The sequence below is a fragment of the Schistocerca cancellata genome, chromosome 3, assembly GCF_023864275.1.
Source record: "Schistocerca cancellata isolate TAMUIC-IGC-003103 chromosome 3, iqSchCanc2.1, whole genome shotgun sequence".
In the NCBI taxonomy this organism is placed as follows: domain Eukaryota; kingdom Metazoa; phylum Arthropoda; class Insecta; order Orthoptera; family Acrididae; genus Schistocerca; species Schistocerca cancellata.
Window position 1 is genome coordinate 272,146,644 of NC_064628.1, and position 13,656 is coordinate 272,160,299.

At 39.9% G+C, this 13,656-nt stretch overlaps 1 protein-coding gene across 2 annotated transcripts in view; it reads right to left on the reverse strand.

The window, feature by feature from the left end:
* Window positions 1-12,542: 12,542 nt before the first annotated feature.
* Window positions 12,543-13,656, reverse strand: part of LOC126174930 (acetyl-coenzyme A transporter 1) — a 69,812-nt gene continuing 68,698 nt past the window's right edge. For both annotated transcript variants that reach the window (XM_049921386.1, XM_049921385.1), the window contains exon 9: window positions 12,543-13,112. In XM_049921386.1, the coding sequence (XP_049777343.1) occupies window positions 12,939-13,112 (174 nt within the window). In that variant the 3' untranslated portion in view covers window positions 12,543-12,938. The remainder of the gene's footprint in view (window positions 13,113-13,656) is intronic.

Here is a 13,656-nt window from a genome sequence, read left to right on the forward strand (position 1 = left end):
TTTTTCATACCCTTGAGTGCCCAGAACCTCTGCAGGGCTACTGATACACAGTCACCATTCTTGTAAAAGAGCTTTACCAGCAGTGCATGATCCTTCATGGAGACAGTCATGTTGGGCATCTTGGATGCAAACTGAGGAACAGTCATGTGTCGCGCATCTGTCGGTGTGCACATTCTGCATCAATAATATGCTGTTCAAATCAAACGTCATACTGAGCAATTTCCCAGTGTTTTGAAACTGGGACTTTAAAATCATGGACACTCTGTATATCCAATTTCCATACTTATTAGAAACATGTGCCTTCTCTTTTCTTTCTTTTCCATTTAACCAGACTGAGCCACAGCAACATATGCCTAGATACACCTAGTATAAATAAAAGGCAAACTGACCACACCACAAAACAGCTACTGTCAGTTGGCCATGATCTATCAGCTGCCATATGTATTCTCTATGGTACCTGTCATAAGGATATTTAAGACACTATGTTTTGAAATCTTAGCATCTGAATAAGCCATTTGCTGGTTCACTAATGTCCTGGGCAAGTGTGATGGACTGTGTTCTTTGTTCAAGAGCCTTTAAGTGTTGACATTTATAATACTTCTTTTCATTTACTTTACGGATATCTGTATAGTCTCCCTTACCCGTTTCTTCATCTTTATGTAGTCTTAACACACTTCCAAACTTTAGTGCTGTACAACATTGCAAATGTGGACAAAGGTCACCTAGACTGAAGAGTCATTGTACTTGTCAGTACATGGCACTGACATAGTGTATGAGGCAAAACATCTCCCTTGCCAAATGAAAAGTCAGGTGATTGTCTTGAAATGTTTACATGGTATGGCTTGGGGCTCATGATATACCTGCCATTATCAGGCAAACTGTATCTTCAGCAAGATGATGCACTACCTTGTCCTTCACAAACTGTCTGACAGCTATGAACATGGAGGATACTTGTGTGGCCATCCAGGACACTTGACCTCAACCCTTCACAGGATAACTGTGACACTGTTGAGGAAGATGTGTACTTCCTGGCTCCAGCTCTGGAGAATCTCTCCAATAGGGCAAAAAGAAGTTTGCGACGTACTATTAGGTACTGATTTATGATTCAGTTGTTCTTAATTGTATATTTATGTTTCTGTTATAGATGAGAAACAATTAATATCAGTTTCAAATTAAATGTGATACACATAATCTCACAATAAGACATAAAACATAAAATTTGTAGGAATGCAAATAGATAGAAATCTATAATGGGGATCACATATACAATATCTTGCAAATAAATTAAACAGCCTAGCATTTGCAATGAGGATATTGTACAATGCTACCAGTATGGGCATAAGAATAGTAGTATATCACGGCTACTTTGAGTCAGTAATAAGGTATGGAATTGTATTCTGAGATAACTCAAACCATATGTGTTGAATACTAAAACTTCAGAAAACCTCATTAGAAATATGTACAATGTAGGGTGAAGGAAATCATGTCGCTCAGTTCAAAAATATCGAAGTATATTAAGTGTTCCCTCACTATACATATATGAGCTGATTATCTTGTATATATTAACTCTGATTTATTTGTAGCAAATCATTTTCAACATGATTACAACACCAGAAATCAAAATAATTTTATGCTGCCCACCCAGCGTTTAAAATTTTGTGCTCAAACTCCACATTGGGTATGAAAACTTGTAACAAAGTGAAAGGAAGAGACTTGCTCAGCATCAAGTTAGAAACACTGAAAAAACCTTATGTGAGAAACTAGTGCAGAAATGTTACTATTCAGTAGAATAATTCATAAATGACAACCTGAAAATTTGAGCAGGAGAGAGCAAGTACTTAGGACTGTTAATTTTTAAAAGTTTGTTACTTTTGAAGAAAAATTATTAACTGCTTAATTAAGTAATTATCCAGTACTGTATATTATATTACTGATATTAAAAGAAAATTGTAAACCAGCTCTTGTGTTTTGAGAAGTCTCCTGTATGTTAAAAGTCAATGGCTTGAAATTTCATGTTATGAGACTATAAACTTCTATTCTACTGTTCTAAAAACTGGTTACTTTCCTTTTGAATAAGTTTGTGTTCTGTAGTCTGGTTCAGTATTTTTATAAGATTTCCAGAAACTTACGGTGGGAAACTGAGCATTCTTGGAAAATCAAGAATTTAAAATGTACCTGAATAGCCATTCCTATTTATTAACATAATATTTGTGTCAGACAATTATTATTAGCACACTGCAATATATTCTTGTTATGAAGCAAGTCTCTAGTCATACGTTATACAGCAAGTGTTATCTTTCAACAGTTAATAGCATCAATCATTTTGTAATTGATATGTATGCAGTAACAGAATGAGCTGAGTGGTACATATGGTAAACTAGAGTCTTTTCTCACAGGTGTAACAGTTCCATCAACTAGGGGAAAAAAACTGTTTTAGGTATAAACTGACAGTTGTTAATGTTCTAGATATACAGCACACTTGGTTAACACTAATGGTGGTTTGGTAGAGTGTAATGAAGGTACACAGTTTATAACAGCTTCATATCTGTAATAATATACTGTACTTATTCATAAAGTAATGGGAAGTCCTCAGTGGAGTATATATAATGGAAGGGCTGAGGGGTAACAACTCGCTGTATAGGTGAGGCTTTCTGTGCTCTATAGATACATAAGCAAGATTGAGATATTCCCTAAGCTTTCAGATGATTTCCAACTTCAGAGCTAACTAGAAGAGAATACACACATACAGCTGCATTGTCTCTACTTACTACACTTGTTTCATATCCAAGAGAGATCTCCCTAATCAAACACAGCATATTAATTCATAAAATGAATTAACAGATTAATTATCTTAATCTGAGCACAAAAGTGGCTAAAATGAATCTCATCATAGAATAGTAATACTTTGGTGACCCTACCTGTGAGCAGCTGCAGTCGCCATGAAACTGTGTTCGGTGGACTTCCTCTGAGTATATCTCCAATTGTGTAGTTTCACAATGTGTGAAATGTATGAGTCAAAAAGTTGATTGCTTTCATATAAAAGCAATGTATGGTTGTCTTACTACTTGTGCCTTGACAGGTGTTGTTCTCTGTTGTCATTTTATAGAATTACTTCATAAGAAGCAAGAACGAACATAAGAGCTGCAGTCATGACTGACAGAGCCATTGTATGCTTGCATTATCGTGAGATTATTGCATGAGATTAGGTTTTAATATTTTCCGTAATTCTGATACAAATATGCCATGGTTTTTGGGTGAGTCAGAAAGTTTGGAAACTCTAAAGGAAGCATTGAATAACTCTGTATTTGACGGAGGTAAATCCGAGTGGGACTCTTCCAAAAAGGCACAACATTGGCTGATGAAATTGTTCCTAGCGCACCTGTCAGCAACAGGCTTGGAGGACAATACTTCCCTGATAAAATTTCTGCAAGTGAGATGAAGCAGCACTGAACATGGATTTACAAGATTTGTTTGGAGAGGATGAAACAATCTGATAACAAAGCAAGTAGGGAAGGAACTAGCTAGCATTGCCCTGATGCAAAACAATTCTCTGGATGCCAGTATGTTTCAAAATTTTCCATATTTTGTATGTACAATGGCCAATTATGTGTGAAATTGCTTAAGAACTGAGCTCACACTATTTTTCTATTTCTGCAATCATTATTATAAAATTTGTAATCTATCACAGAACTAAAATGAAGATGAAAAATAAACCTTGAAGTTAAGTCTTTTTTTGGTGCGTATTGCCCTTTACAAATTTCATCAAAGATATACCAGTAACGTTTTGAATAATGGCACAAATAGCTGGTTTTCTGAACAAGAAATATTTTAAGTGACTGAACATCAAATTGTTAAATGTGTTTCCTTCAATTCATTTTCTCTCATCCTCTGACAGCTGCTGACACATTGAGTCTTATTTACATTTATATGCCATCTACTGGTGACCTACACCGTGAAGCAGCACTGACTCACCCCCAGTTTGTACTGCTCACATCAGTTGTTCTGTGTATCATTTATATTGAACCTTCTGTATGATTCTTTTGTCTTCTTGTTATGTGTGGAGTCATGAGAAGTTTACTTCTGTTATTGTTCATTGGTTTACGAGTAAAGCCATATTTCTATTACTTTGACCTGATCATGTACTATTTGGTTACTACATGACTGGTGACGAGAGTAATTGCATTTAAGGTTGATTATGGGCATAATATATTGGCAATGAAACTTACTACTACCTACTACCAAAAGAGAACAATGGTAAAGGAAAACAAAAAACCAAAATCAGAAAGCATTACTGTAACCTAAGACATTTATCTGGATGGTGCAATGAGCTTAATGTGAAAAATACAGAGTAGCTGACCTCAGTTCACCATCCAGATATAGAGAGAATTACTAGCACACAGAGGGTACTCATCTATGCAATAAAATTTATTGCAAACACAGCTACATAGCCCAACATTTCTGACATGATAACTAGATTCTTAGCTTTGTATTTTGGAAATCCATACTCCTTTTTTACAATAGCACACATTAAATTTTTAGCTCATTTTACGGGCAAATACTACTTCTTGTGATTGCTGACTCTTGCTACTAGTGCATGTGAGCGTGAGTGTGCTGTACATGTACACTTAAATCAAATGCCAACTGTATCACTGCAGATCAGACATAGAGGTCGCTGTAGGGACTACACACATGGCACAATTCTCCACTGTGCCATCTACCGGTGACTTGCACCTATATACTTGCGGAGCAGCACTGACTCACCCTCACTATGTTCTGTTTGTACCGTTCACATCAGTTGTTTTGTGTATCACTTATGTTGAACATTCTGTACGATTCTTTTGTCTTGTGACGGTGTGGAGTCATGAGAGGCTTACTTCTGTTATTGTTCACAGGTTTACGAATAAAGCCTTATTTGTATACGTGACTGTAGGCTTTCCCGGTGTATACAGCTGATGGAGGTTTCTCAGGTCTACAGCTGGGTGGCAGCATTGATATATTGTAACATTTCAGGAAATGTCATCTTCTGGCAGTGTCGAGATTCACGAGGTATTTATGCGCTTAGTCTCCCCCCTCCACTAGTCCTCGGGAGGCTGCAGTGGTATGATCGCAGGCGCACGTTGGTGGGGGTATTAGCCGCCCCCGGCAGCCGCATTTGGCAATCGGTGTGGGCATTCTGTCTGTGTCTGTGGTGGAGGATGTTGGTGGGTGCACTCCTGACGGATTGCCACTATCACAGGGTTCCATTCTGTGCTTAGTCGGTACCCTTCTTCCCTGTTAACAAGGTTGTCATAAATCCTTATTTCTAGGGATTGTTTGATGATACTTTTCCATAAGCCAGATACTTGACACAGCACCCTCGTATTTTCGAAGTTGAAGGTGTGTTCTTCCTTTATACTGTGTTCTGCTATGGCTGATTTTTCTGTGTCCTAGTCGCACACATCTGATATGTTCTCCACAGCGTTTAGATATACAGCACTGTGTTTGCCCAATGTACTGTTTTTCGCATTCACATTGGATGCTGTATATTCCTGGCGTGTTGAGCTTCAGCGAGTCTTTGGCAGAACCTAGGAGCTCTCTCATCTTCGGTGGTGGGTGGAGAGCGGTTTTGATATTGAGTTTGCCTAGAAGTTGTAAAATTTTGGCCAAGAGCAGACACTCATACGGAAGGCACGTGAGTTGTTTGTCTTCTTCCTCTTCTTCTTCTTCTGGGGTTGCCACTGCTTCTTTCTTCCTTTTTGGCACCCTGTTGATCTGTGTTTTGCTGTAGCCATTTTGGCGGAAGACGTCCCACAAGTGTTGCAGGTTGGATGGTAGGATGTCTTTGTCGCAGATGGTGTCTGCCCTATGTACCAGGCTGGTCAGCACTGTCTTTGTGCTGGATGGTGGCAGCTTGTTGCCTGATGGTATAGGTCTGTGTGTGTCTTCTTCCTATGCACTGTATGGCCTACTGAACCATATGCCTTCCTCTTAATTAGTATGTCAAGGAAGGGGAGGCTTCCAGTTTTCTCTATTTCCAATGTAAATTTGATATTTAGATGGATGCTGTTGAAGTGCTCGAGAGACTCATCTAGCACCTGACTGCCATGCCCCTACACGACAAAAGTGTCATTGACATAGCGGAAGTAGTACTTTGGTTTCTGTCTAGTGGTTTGAAGGGCCACTTCCTCAAAACGTTCCACATAGAGGTTTGCAATCGCCACGGCAGAACACAGCATAATGGAAGAACACACCTTCAACTTCGAAAACACGAATGTGCCATGCCAAGCATCTGGCTTCTCGAAAAGTATCATCAAAGAATCCCTAGAAATGAGGATTCACGACAACCTTGTCAACAGGGAAGAAGGATACCAACTAAGTGAAGCATGGAACCCTGTGCGCCAACATCCTGTGCCACAGACGCAGACAGAATGCTCACACCAAGAGCAGAATACGGCCGCCAGGGGCGGCCGCTAACTCCACCACCGCGCACCCACAGCCTGACCACCTCAGCCTCCCGAGGACTAGTGGAGAAGGGAGACTGCGTGTATAAATACCCCACTCTCTGCAAATCTCGTCACTTCACCAGAAGATGGGTAGTATGACACGTCCCAAAACGTCACAATATATCAACACTACCACCCAGCTGGAGAACCGAGAAACCTTCGAAAGCCATAATGTTTTACTTGGATCGGTTTTGTGTGTTACTTTGTTACTACACAATTGGCAATGAGTTTGGAACAGTTCCTGCATGTGCAGTCTTTAAGTGCGGTTTCATCAGGTTTAGTCATTATGGACACTGTGTTACTGGTCCTTACTGAACAGCTTACTTCAGCAGTGACCACTTTGTCAGCTTCCATTAACAGAAAGGGTGCCGCTCCACCAGTCTATCCACTAACTTTGCCTCCATATAATGATTCAGCAACGGATTAGGAAGTTTACAAAAAAAAAAAGTCAGACAGCATTTTTTGGCTTTTAGTGTGACAGACTCGGATTTCAGCAAGGCCTTATTCCTCTCGTGGATTGCCCCTGTACAAGAAGCGGCAGCTCTTACTTTTGGTCACATGTGCAGTTTGTTGTACAACTATCATCGCAAATGTACACTTGTCATAGCAGTGTAGGTTGAATTCTACTGATACCATGAGAAAGCAAATAAGTCATACAGGGCCAGGGCAACAAAACTTCACAGCCTTAGCTGTAAGTGTCAGTTCATACCCATAATGACTCTTATGCAGACTCCATAGTGTGTGTCACAATTATCTGTTTAGCTCTGGACAAAGAAGTGCACCAGAAAGCTTTACTCTGCGAAAACCCCTGATGGCAGAAGTTTTGCGAATAGCATAATCTTCTAATGTTTCTCAGGCAGTAGGTGACAAAATTGAAGTGTGGGGTGATGTGGCAGTAGTGTCACAAGATGTGCCCACTAGGACAACAGATGGCTTACACAAGGAAGCTAAAGTGGTAGAGGTAAACGTCCAGGCCAAGTGCTGATCAGACTATGGCCAACCCAAGCAGCTGTGACGGCCACAGTGCCAATGTCAGCATTCTATGTTTCGGTATTGGCCTTTCTGTTTTGTCCAGCATGAATGTTCAGCATGCCCTAAGTGTTGGGCTACTTGTAATGCTTGCCAGAAGAAAGGCAACATGACCTCTGTGTGTCGTACGCCGAAGATTACTCAGGATAGGGACATAGATGTAAACTGGGTGATCCCAATTCTTGTGACTTCTCCCAAGTTGTTTAACATGTTGTTTTTTTTTTAAGTGCCCTGGCTAAAGGTTGACACAGGTGCTCCAGTGACATTATTTAATTCTCAATCCTATGTTAGTTTAGACTTGCCTCTACTGACCCCTGACATGTGGAAGCTGGTCAGTTATAACAAACAGAACATTGTGCTGTTGGGGCCATTTATGACATTTGCCTCTAACAAATCAGTGGTTCTATCCATTATATTTTTGGTGATAGCAGATGTCGATGTTAAGAACTTTTTTGGGATTGACACATTTCAGGCATTTGGACTTTCTATCACTGACGCGATTCACCTTGTGTCTGATCAGGTAGCATATTCTCAATTGGAAAAACATTGTGAGGAGTTTTCGGACTTGTTTTTCAAAAGTATAGGGCGTACTACAAATTTTTCTGCTCACATTTCTTTGAAACCTATCGCTTGACCTTGTTTTTGTCGTGCATGTCCTATTCCTGTCACCCTGAAAGGTCAAGTGAAAGCAGAATTGGACAGGCTTCAATCTCTTATTGCAGTGTAACCAGTTTTGGCTAGTGATTGTTCATCTTTGCTGGTTGTAGTTTGGAAGGCATCTGGAGTACTTTGCCTCTGTGGCGATTTCAGTAATTGTGTTAATTATCTAGATTATACTGTTGTCATGGGATTCTCCGTGGCCAATCATTTGAAAAATTTGCACTCTTTGTTTTCTGTCTTACAGTCCGCAGGCTTACGGTGTAACCTCACAAACTCTCAAGTTTTCCTCAAACCCTCTATTGTTTATTTGGGATTCGAGGATTTGCGGGATGGGATTTGCCCTCTGCCGGACCGCATCTCCGATGTTAAGTCTATGCCTCGCCCTTTGTCTGCAAAGGAACTTCAAGGCCTTCCTAGGAACGATGGCCTACCATCATAAATTCCTGCTGGGGGCAATAACATTGGCTCATCTGTTGCATGCCTTGTTATGTAGGAATGTACCTTTTTTACTGGAGCCTGGATTGCAGACATGCTTTTCAAATGTTGAAATCCAAACTACTCTCAGCCCCTTGTTTAGCTATGTTCTCTCAAGACAAGCACAAAGTTTTGACAACTGGTGTGTCACACTATGGGCTCAGCGCAGCCCTAGGACACCGATATGCTGACGTCTCTGAATGATCTGTTGTTTTCGCCTCTAAATCTCTCACTCTGGCATAGCAGCATTTCTATCACGTGGAAAACGAGGCTGTTACCATAGTCTATGCTCTGCAGAAATTTCATGCTTTTTTGCACGGCTCCAAGTTTCACATTATTACTGAACATAAATCCTTGGTTTCCTTGTTTAAAACTCACCCTTCTGTGTGTGACAAGACAGCACACCACCTACAATGCAAGGCACTGATCTTGTGTCACTACAATTACAAAATCCATTTTTGACCTACATCTAAACACGGTAAAGCCGACAACAGACATCTCCCAGGATGTCTCTGTTCTTGTGGCCTGCTCCATGCCAGGTATGGGAACACATTCATGCAGATTTTGTAGGGCCTTTCTTGAATTCATAATGGCTCTTGGTTACGGATGCATTTACCCTGTTTTCTTACATTGTCCAATGTGTGGGTGTGCGTTCACATCAGCTGAGGTCACAATTTGTAAGCTTTTGGGGGTTTTTTTCTATTGAGGGGTTGCATTGTACCTAAGTTTTCAATAATGGGCCCCCGTTCATTGCTCACACCTTTCAATTGTTTTGTTCCCACCACTGCATTCATCACGTTACAGCTCAGCCATTCTGCTCTGAATCAAATGGCGAGCTGGAGCAATGGTGCGTATATTCAAGACCCAAATGAAGAAGTTTATTGAGGCTTCTTCACAGGACGATGCCATCTCCATTTTCTGAGCACCTATCACTTCACACCTATGAGAGAGCAGAGCTTGGCTGAGATGCTGCATGGCTGGCAGCCCTGCACACTATTCCAGCTTCTGTGATTTGCGCTCCACCTGCCACAATAGGGTTCATATGGCCGCATTGCGCTAGGATCACCAGTGTTGGTGTCCGGGTTTGATCGCCTGCTGAAGTGGATACTGGTCACTGTTGTCTGCTGCCAGGGACACTCTCTCTGTGATGTCCGTAAGGCCGATTGACTAGTCGCGCACTACTTTGAACAGTTGTGCCCCCACTCGCTCCTGGAAGCTACCAGTTCATGGGTGCAGCCCGTCACCGCAACCCATCCCGCCACCCTCCACCTCAAGCCCGTTGTGGCCTGCTCTAGCGGTGTCCCCATCCCATTGACTGCCTCCTCTAGGTGCAGCACCCACAGTTGACACTTCCCAGTGCTGGGTGCCGGTCCATCTCTGGCCTCGGGTCCATTGTCACAGCCTGCTGTTCCAGTCAGGTTGCCTCCATCATCCCGATCACCAACATCGCTCAGTAATTGTTGCCGGTGGGTCCAGCCCTGTCTCCTCCAGGGACCTGCCTGCAGATGATGATGTAAAGATGAGAATCACTCACATCAGTTGTTCTGTGTATCACTTATGTTGAACCTTCTGTACGATTCTCCTCTCGTTACATGTGGAGTCATGAGAGGATTATTTTTGTTATTGTTAAGAGGTGTATGAATAAATCCATATTAGTGTTACTTGAATCAGTTTCGCATATTACTTCATTACTACAGTGACAGCTACTTATTTACTGGTCACCTATGCATAGCAGAGACAAAATGCTTACCCAATGTCAATTATTTTGGGCTGTTGTTCAGCATAAGAATTCTTCATATTTCAGATGACTGACTTGAAAAATTTACATTCATATTGTAGTTTTGTTGGTACCTAGTTCTCATGGATCTGAATCTCAAAATAACCTAAAGGTTCACATTTTGTAGGCAGGCATAAGGTAATAATACAGGTTACATTTTGCTCATATGGTGGGTATGGCATTGCTCTAAGGTCTCTATTGTGTTCGAATTTTCTGATGCCATTGAGGAGACTACTTTGTAAACAAAACTCGATATACACTGATGGAAATGGAAAGTATACACCCCACAGCTTATTGTCATCTTTTGGATTTTAAGAACAACTGTATTTTATTGGAAAACACTTAGAAGGTGCAACAAATCTACTAGAGCGACTGCCTACACAAAACTTGTCAATCCTCTTCTGGAGTATAGCTGCACAATGTGGGATGCGCATCAAACAGGATTGATGGGGGATAATGAAAAAATTCATGAAAGACAGGGAAGTTTGCACTTTCATGAAATAGAGGAGAGAGTATTACAGATAAAACATCTGAATTGCAGTGGCAATCGTTAAAACCAAGACATTTTTGCTGTGGAGAGATTCTTACACAAAATTACAATTACCAACTGTCTCCTACAAAGGTTAAAATATGTTACTGACTCCCATCTATTGGTTTTATTAATGCTCACCCTTTACAAGGACAAATGACCAGCATTATACATTAAGAGAAATCACAGCATGTACAGGAAGACTTAGATGTACACTTTTTCCATGTGTTACTCAAGACCAGAAAGGTAGTGAAACAGCCTAAAAGTTGTTCTATGGACTCTCCGGCAAACGCTTAAGTGTGGATTCCAAAGTAATTGTGTAGATGCAAATGGTCAAATCACTGATACAAGGGATGGGCCTAGGAATATCTTTCTGACAGATAGCATGGATAGTTGACTGTAGTGCAATGACTGCAGAACAACTGGTGATAAGAAGGGCTCAGGACAACAGTGGCCAAGAAGAGTAGATATGGGTCCTCCCGAAAGGATCTTCATTCTCACTGCAGGTACGTCTCTATCATCATGGGACCTGGGTGCCCTGCCATTCCTTCTTAACTTTCTCCAACCTATCCCTCTCTCCTCACTACTGGTCCCGAAAGGTAAGTAGTATTTTACTTTTACATTTATGTGTGTCTATCAGTGGTACTACATATGTCTCTTCCTGAATGTAAGTGATGGATAGCAATTCTGTCTCCTAATTTATTATTTTCTGCAGCCACGCTACAATATACCCAACAGTTCTGTAGGCGTTTCAGGGCAGTCTGATCAAGCTATTACTTATGTTAAATGAGAGCTATTGATCTGACATGAGATAAAGGATCTAATTTTGTAATTTCCATACTGTTAGACATCTTACATTATGTTTGACAGCATCACAATGTTTAAAATAAATAGAAACCTAACTAAATGGTGGCTCCTATGGATTGAGTAATTGAATTGGTAGGTACTTCTCTTCCAACCACATATGAACTCGTGTCATTTTGACTGATACAAACTACATCATATTTCAACCAATTAACACAACTCGTGGCAAGAGAGTGTTCCCCACATGTATTCAGCATTTGATGTGTGTTGCAAAAAAATGTATTTTCAGATTCCTGCTCAAAATTCAATAATTTATGATTACAATAAAGAAAAGTAACACAATTTCAACAACATGAATTCCACGTTTTTTTATTGTTTAATTCACACATCACCACTGATGGTGACATACAAAATAAAATTTTGCTGAAGCACTCAAAAAATATTAGCATTGCTATTTTTTGTATGAAACCAGGTACTATAATAAATACTTCTGGACAGAGTTACCCTGAATCTTACTTGACAAAACAGGCAACAAATTCGTAGAACCTTCTACATATTTTTTTCCCAATACAGAATTTGTGCTGAAAATAGTTGCACCTTGAATGCATGGCACACTGATGGGAGGTGCACTGCAGCACATTTCTTAAATAAGTTGAACTGTAACACAAACTTAACAACACAAAAGATGAAACAAAATTCAAGTAGTAAATAACAAAACACATGTAACAAAATACTGAGTAGCACCACACCATTGCACAGAAATAAAACGGTGCACTTATGTTGATAACATGGCATGAAGACCACCACACAACAACATTTTGCTACAAGCTGTTATAGCAGCCTTAAGCAGCATTTCATTGTCAATTTAAACTTTCATATAACTGCATTATTTAAAAAATGACAGTGTCATGACAGTAAAAGAGTAGGAAGTATTAAGTGCACATATATAACATGCAATAATTTTGATAAAACGACAAATTATCAAACATAGTTTATAACTTCTTTTCAAATAACAATTCTGCAAGAGAAGTACATTTCATATAAGAATCTGAAATGTGCACGCAGAGGCATGGAATGTAGATGTCTATGTTTATACTTCCATTTTCATACAAAAATATTTCTTGTTACACACACACTCGCCATGTCTCAGAACAAAAGTGTTTCCCTAAACACAAGCCAACTGTTATCTAGTCCTCATTCGTACAACTTTCCACGCATTGTCACCTCTTGACTGAAGATAATTAACCCTTTTCTTGCCCCACAGTAGCCAAAGGAAACCTATCACTACACATACTGCACTTTCTACATAGTAGCCATCCAACACTGTTTCACAAGAGCCTCCTTGGGAAATGCAAACCTGAAACAGTAAAATAAAAAATAAGTATCAAATACAAAAATGACTGATGACATAGGGACAAATCATCATACTAAATATAATGTCAAAGAAGATTAGCAGATGTGCTTAACATTGATCTCCATGAACAACTGACTCTTATTCTTGAAATGGACAATGAGATAACGTTTCATATATTATTAAAAGGACAGAATGAATGAAGAAAACAGACAAGCAGATGAAAGCAGTGGCTACATACACTAATTCCACAATTAAAGAAAACCCAAAAAAGTTGACCGTAAAAATAAAGTGGTTGAGGTGACACATAATATGAGGGTGTGCAAAAAAAGACCAGAATTATTTATTTAGTGGATAATACTGATCACCTTTATTCAAATTCCATTAAAGACTCTCAAACTAATTTCCCTTGGATCTAATACAATGATTCCAGCATTCAGTGCAACATCCAAAACATTACCTGAAGCCCCTTTTTGACAGTCTGTTGAGTACACACAAAATTTGATTGTTTAGCTCTCGATCAAGCTGAAAATAACAACCTCCAACATCT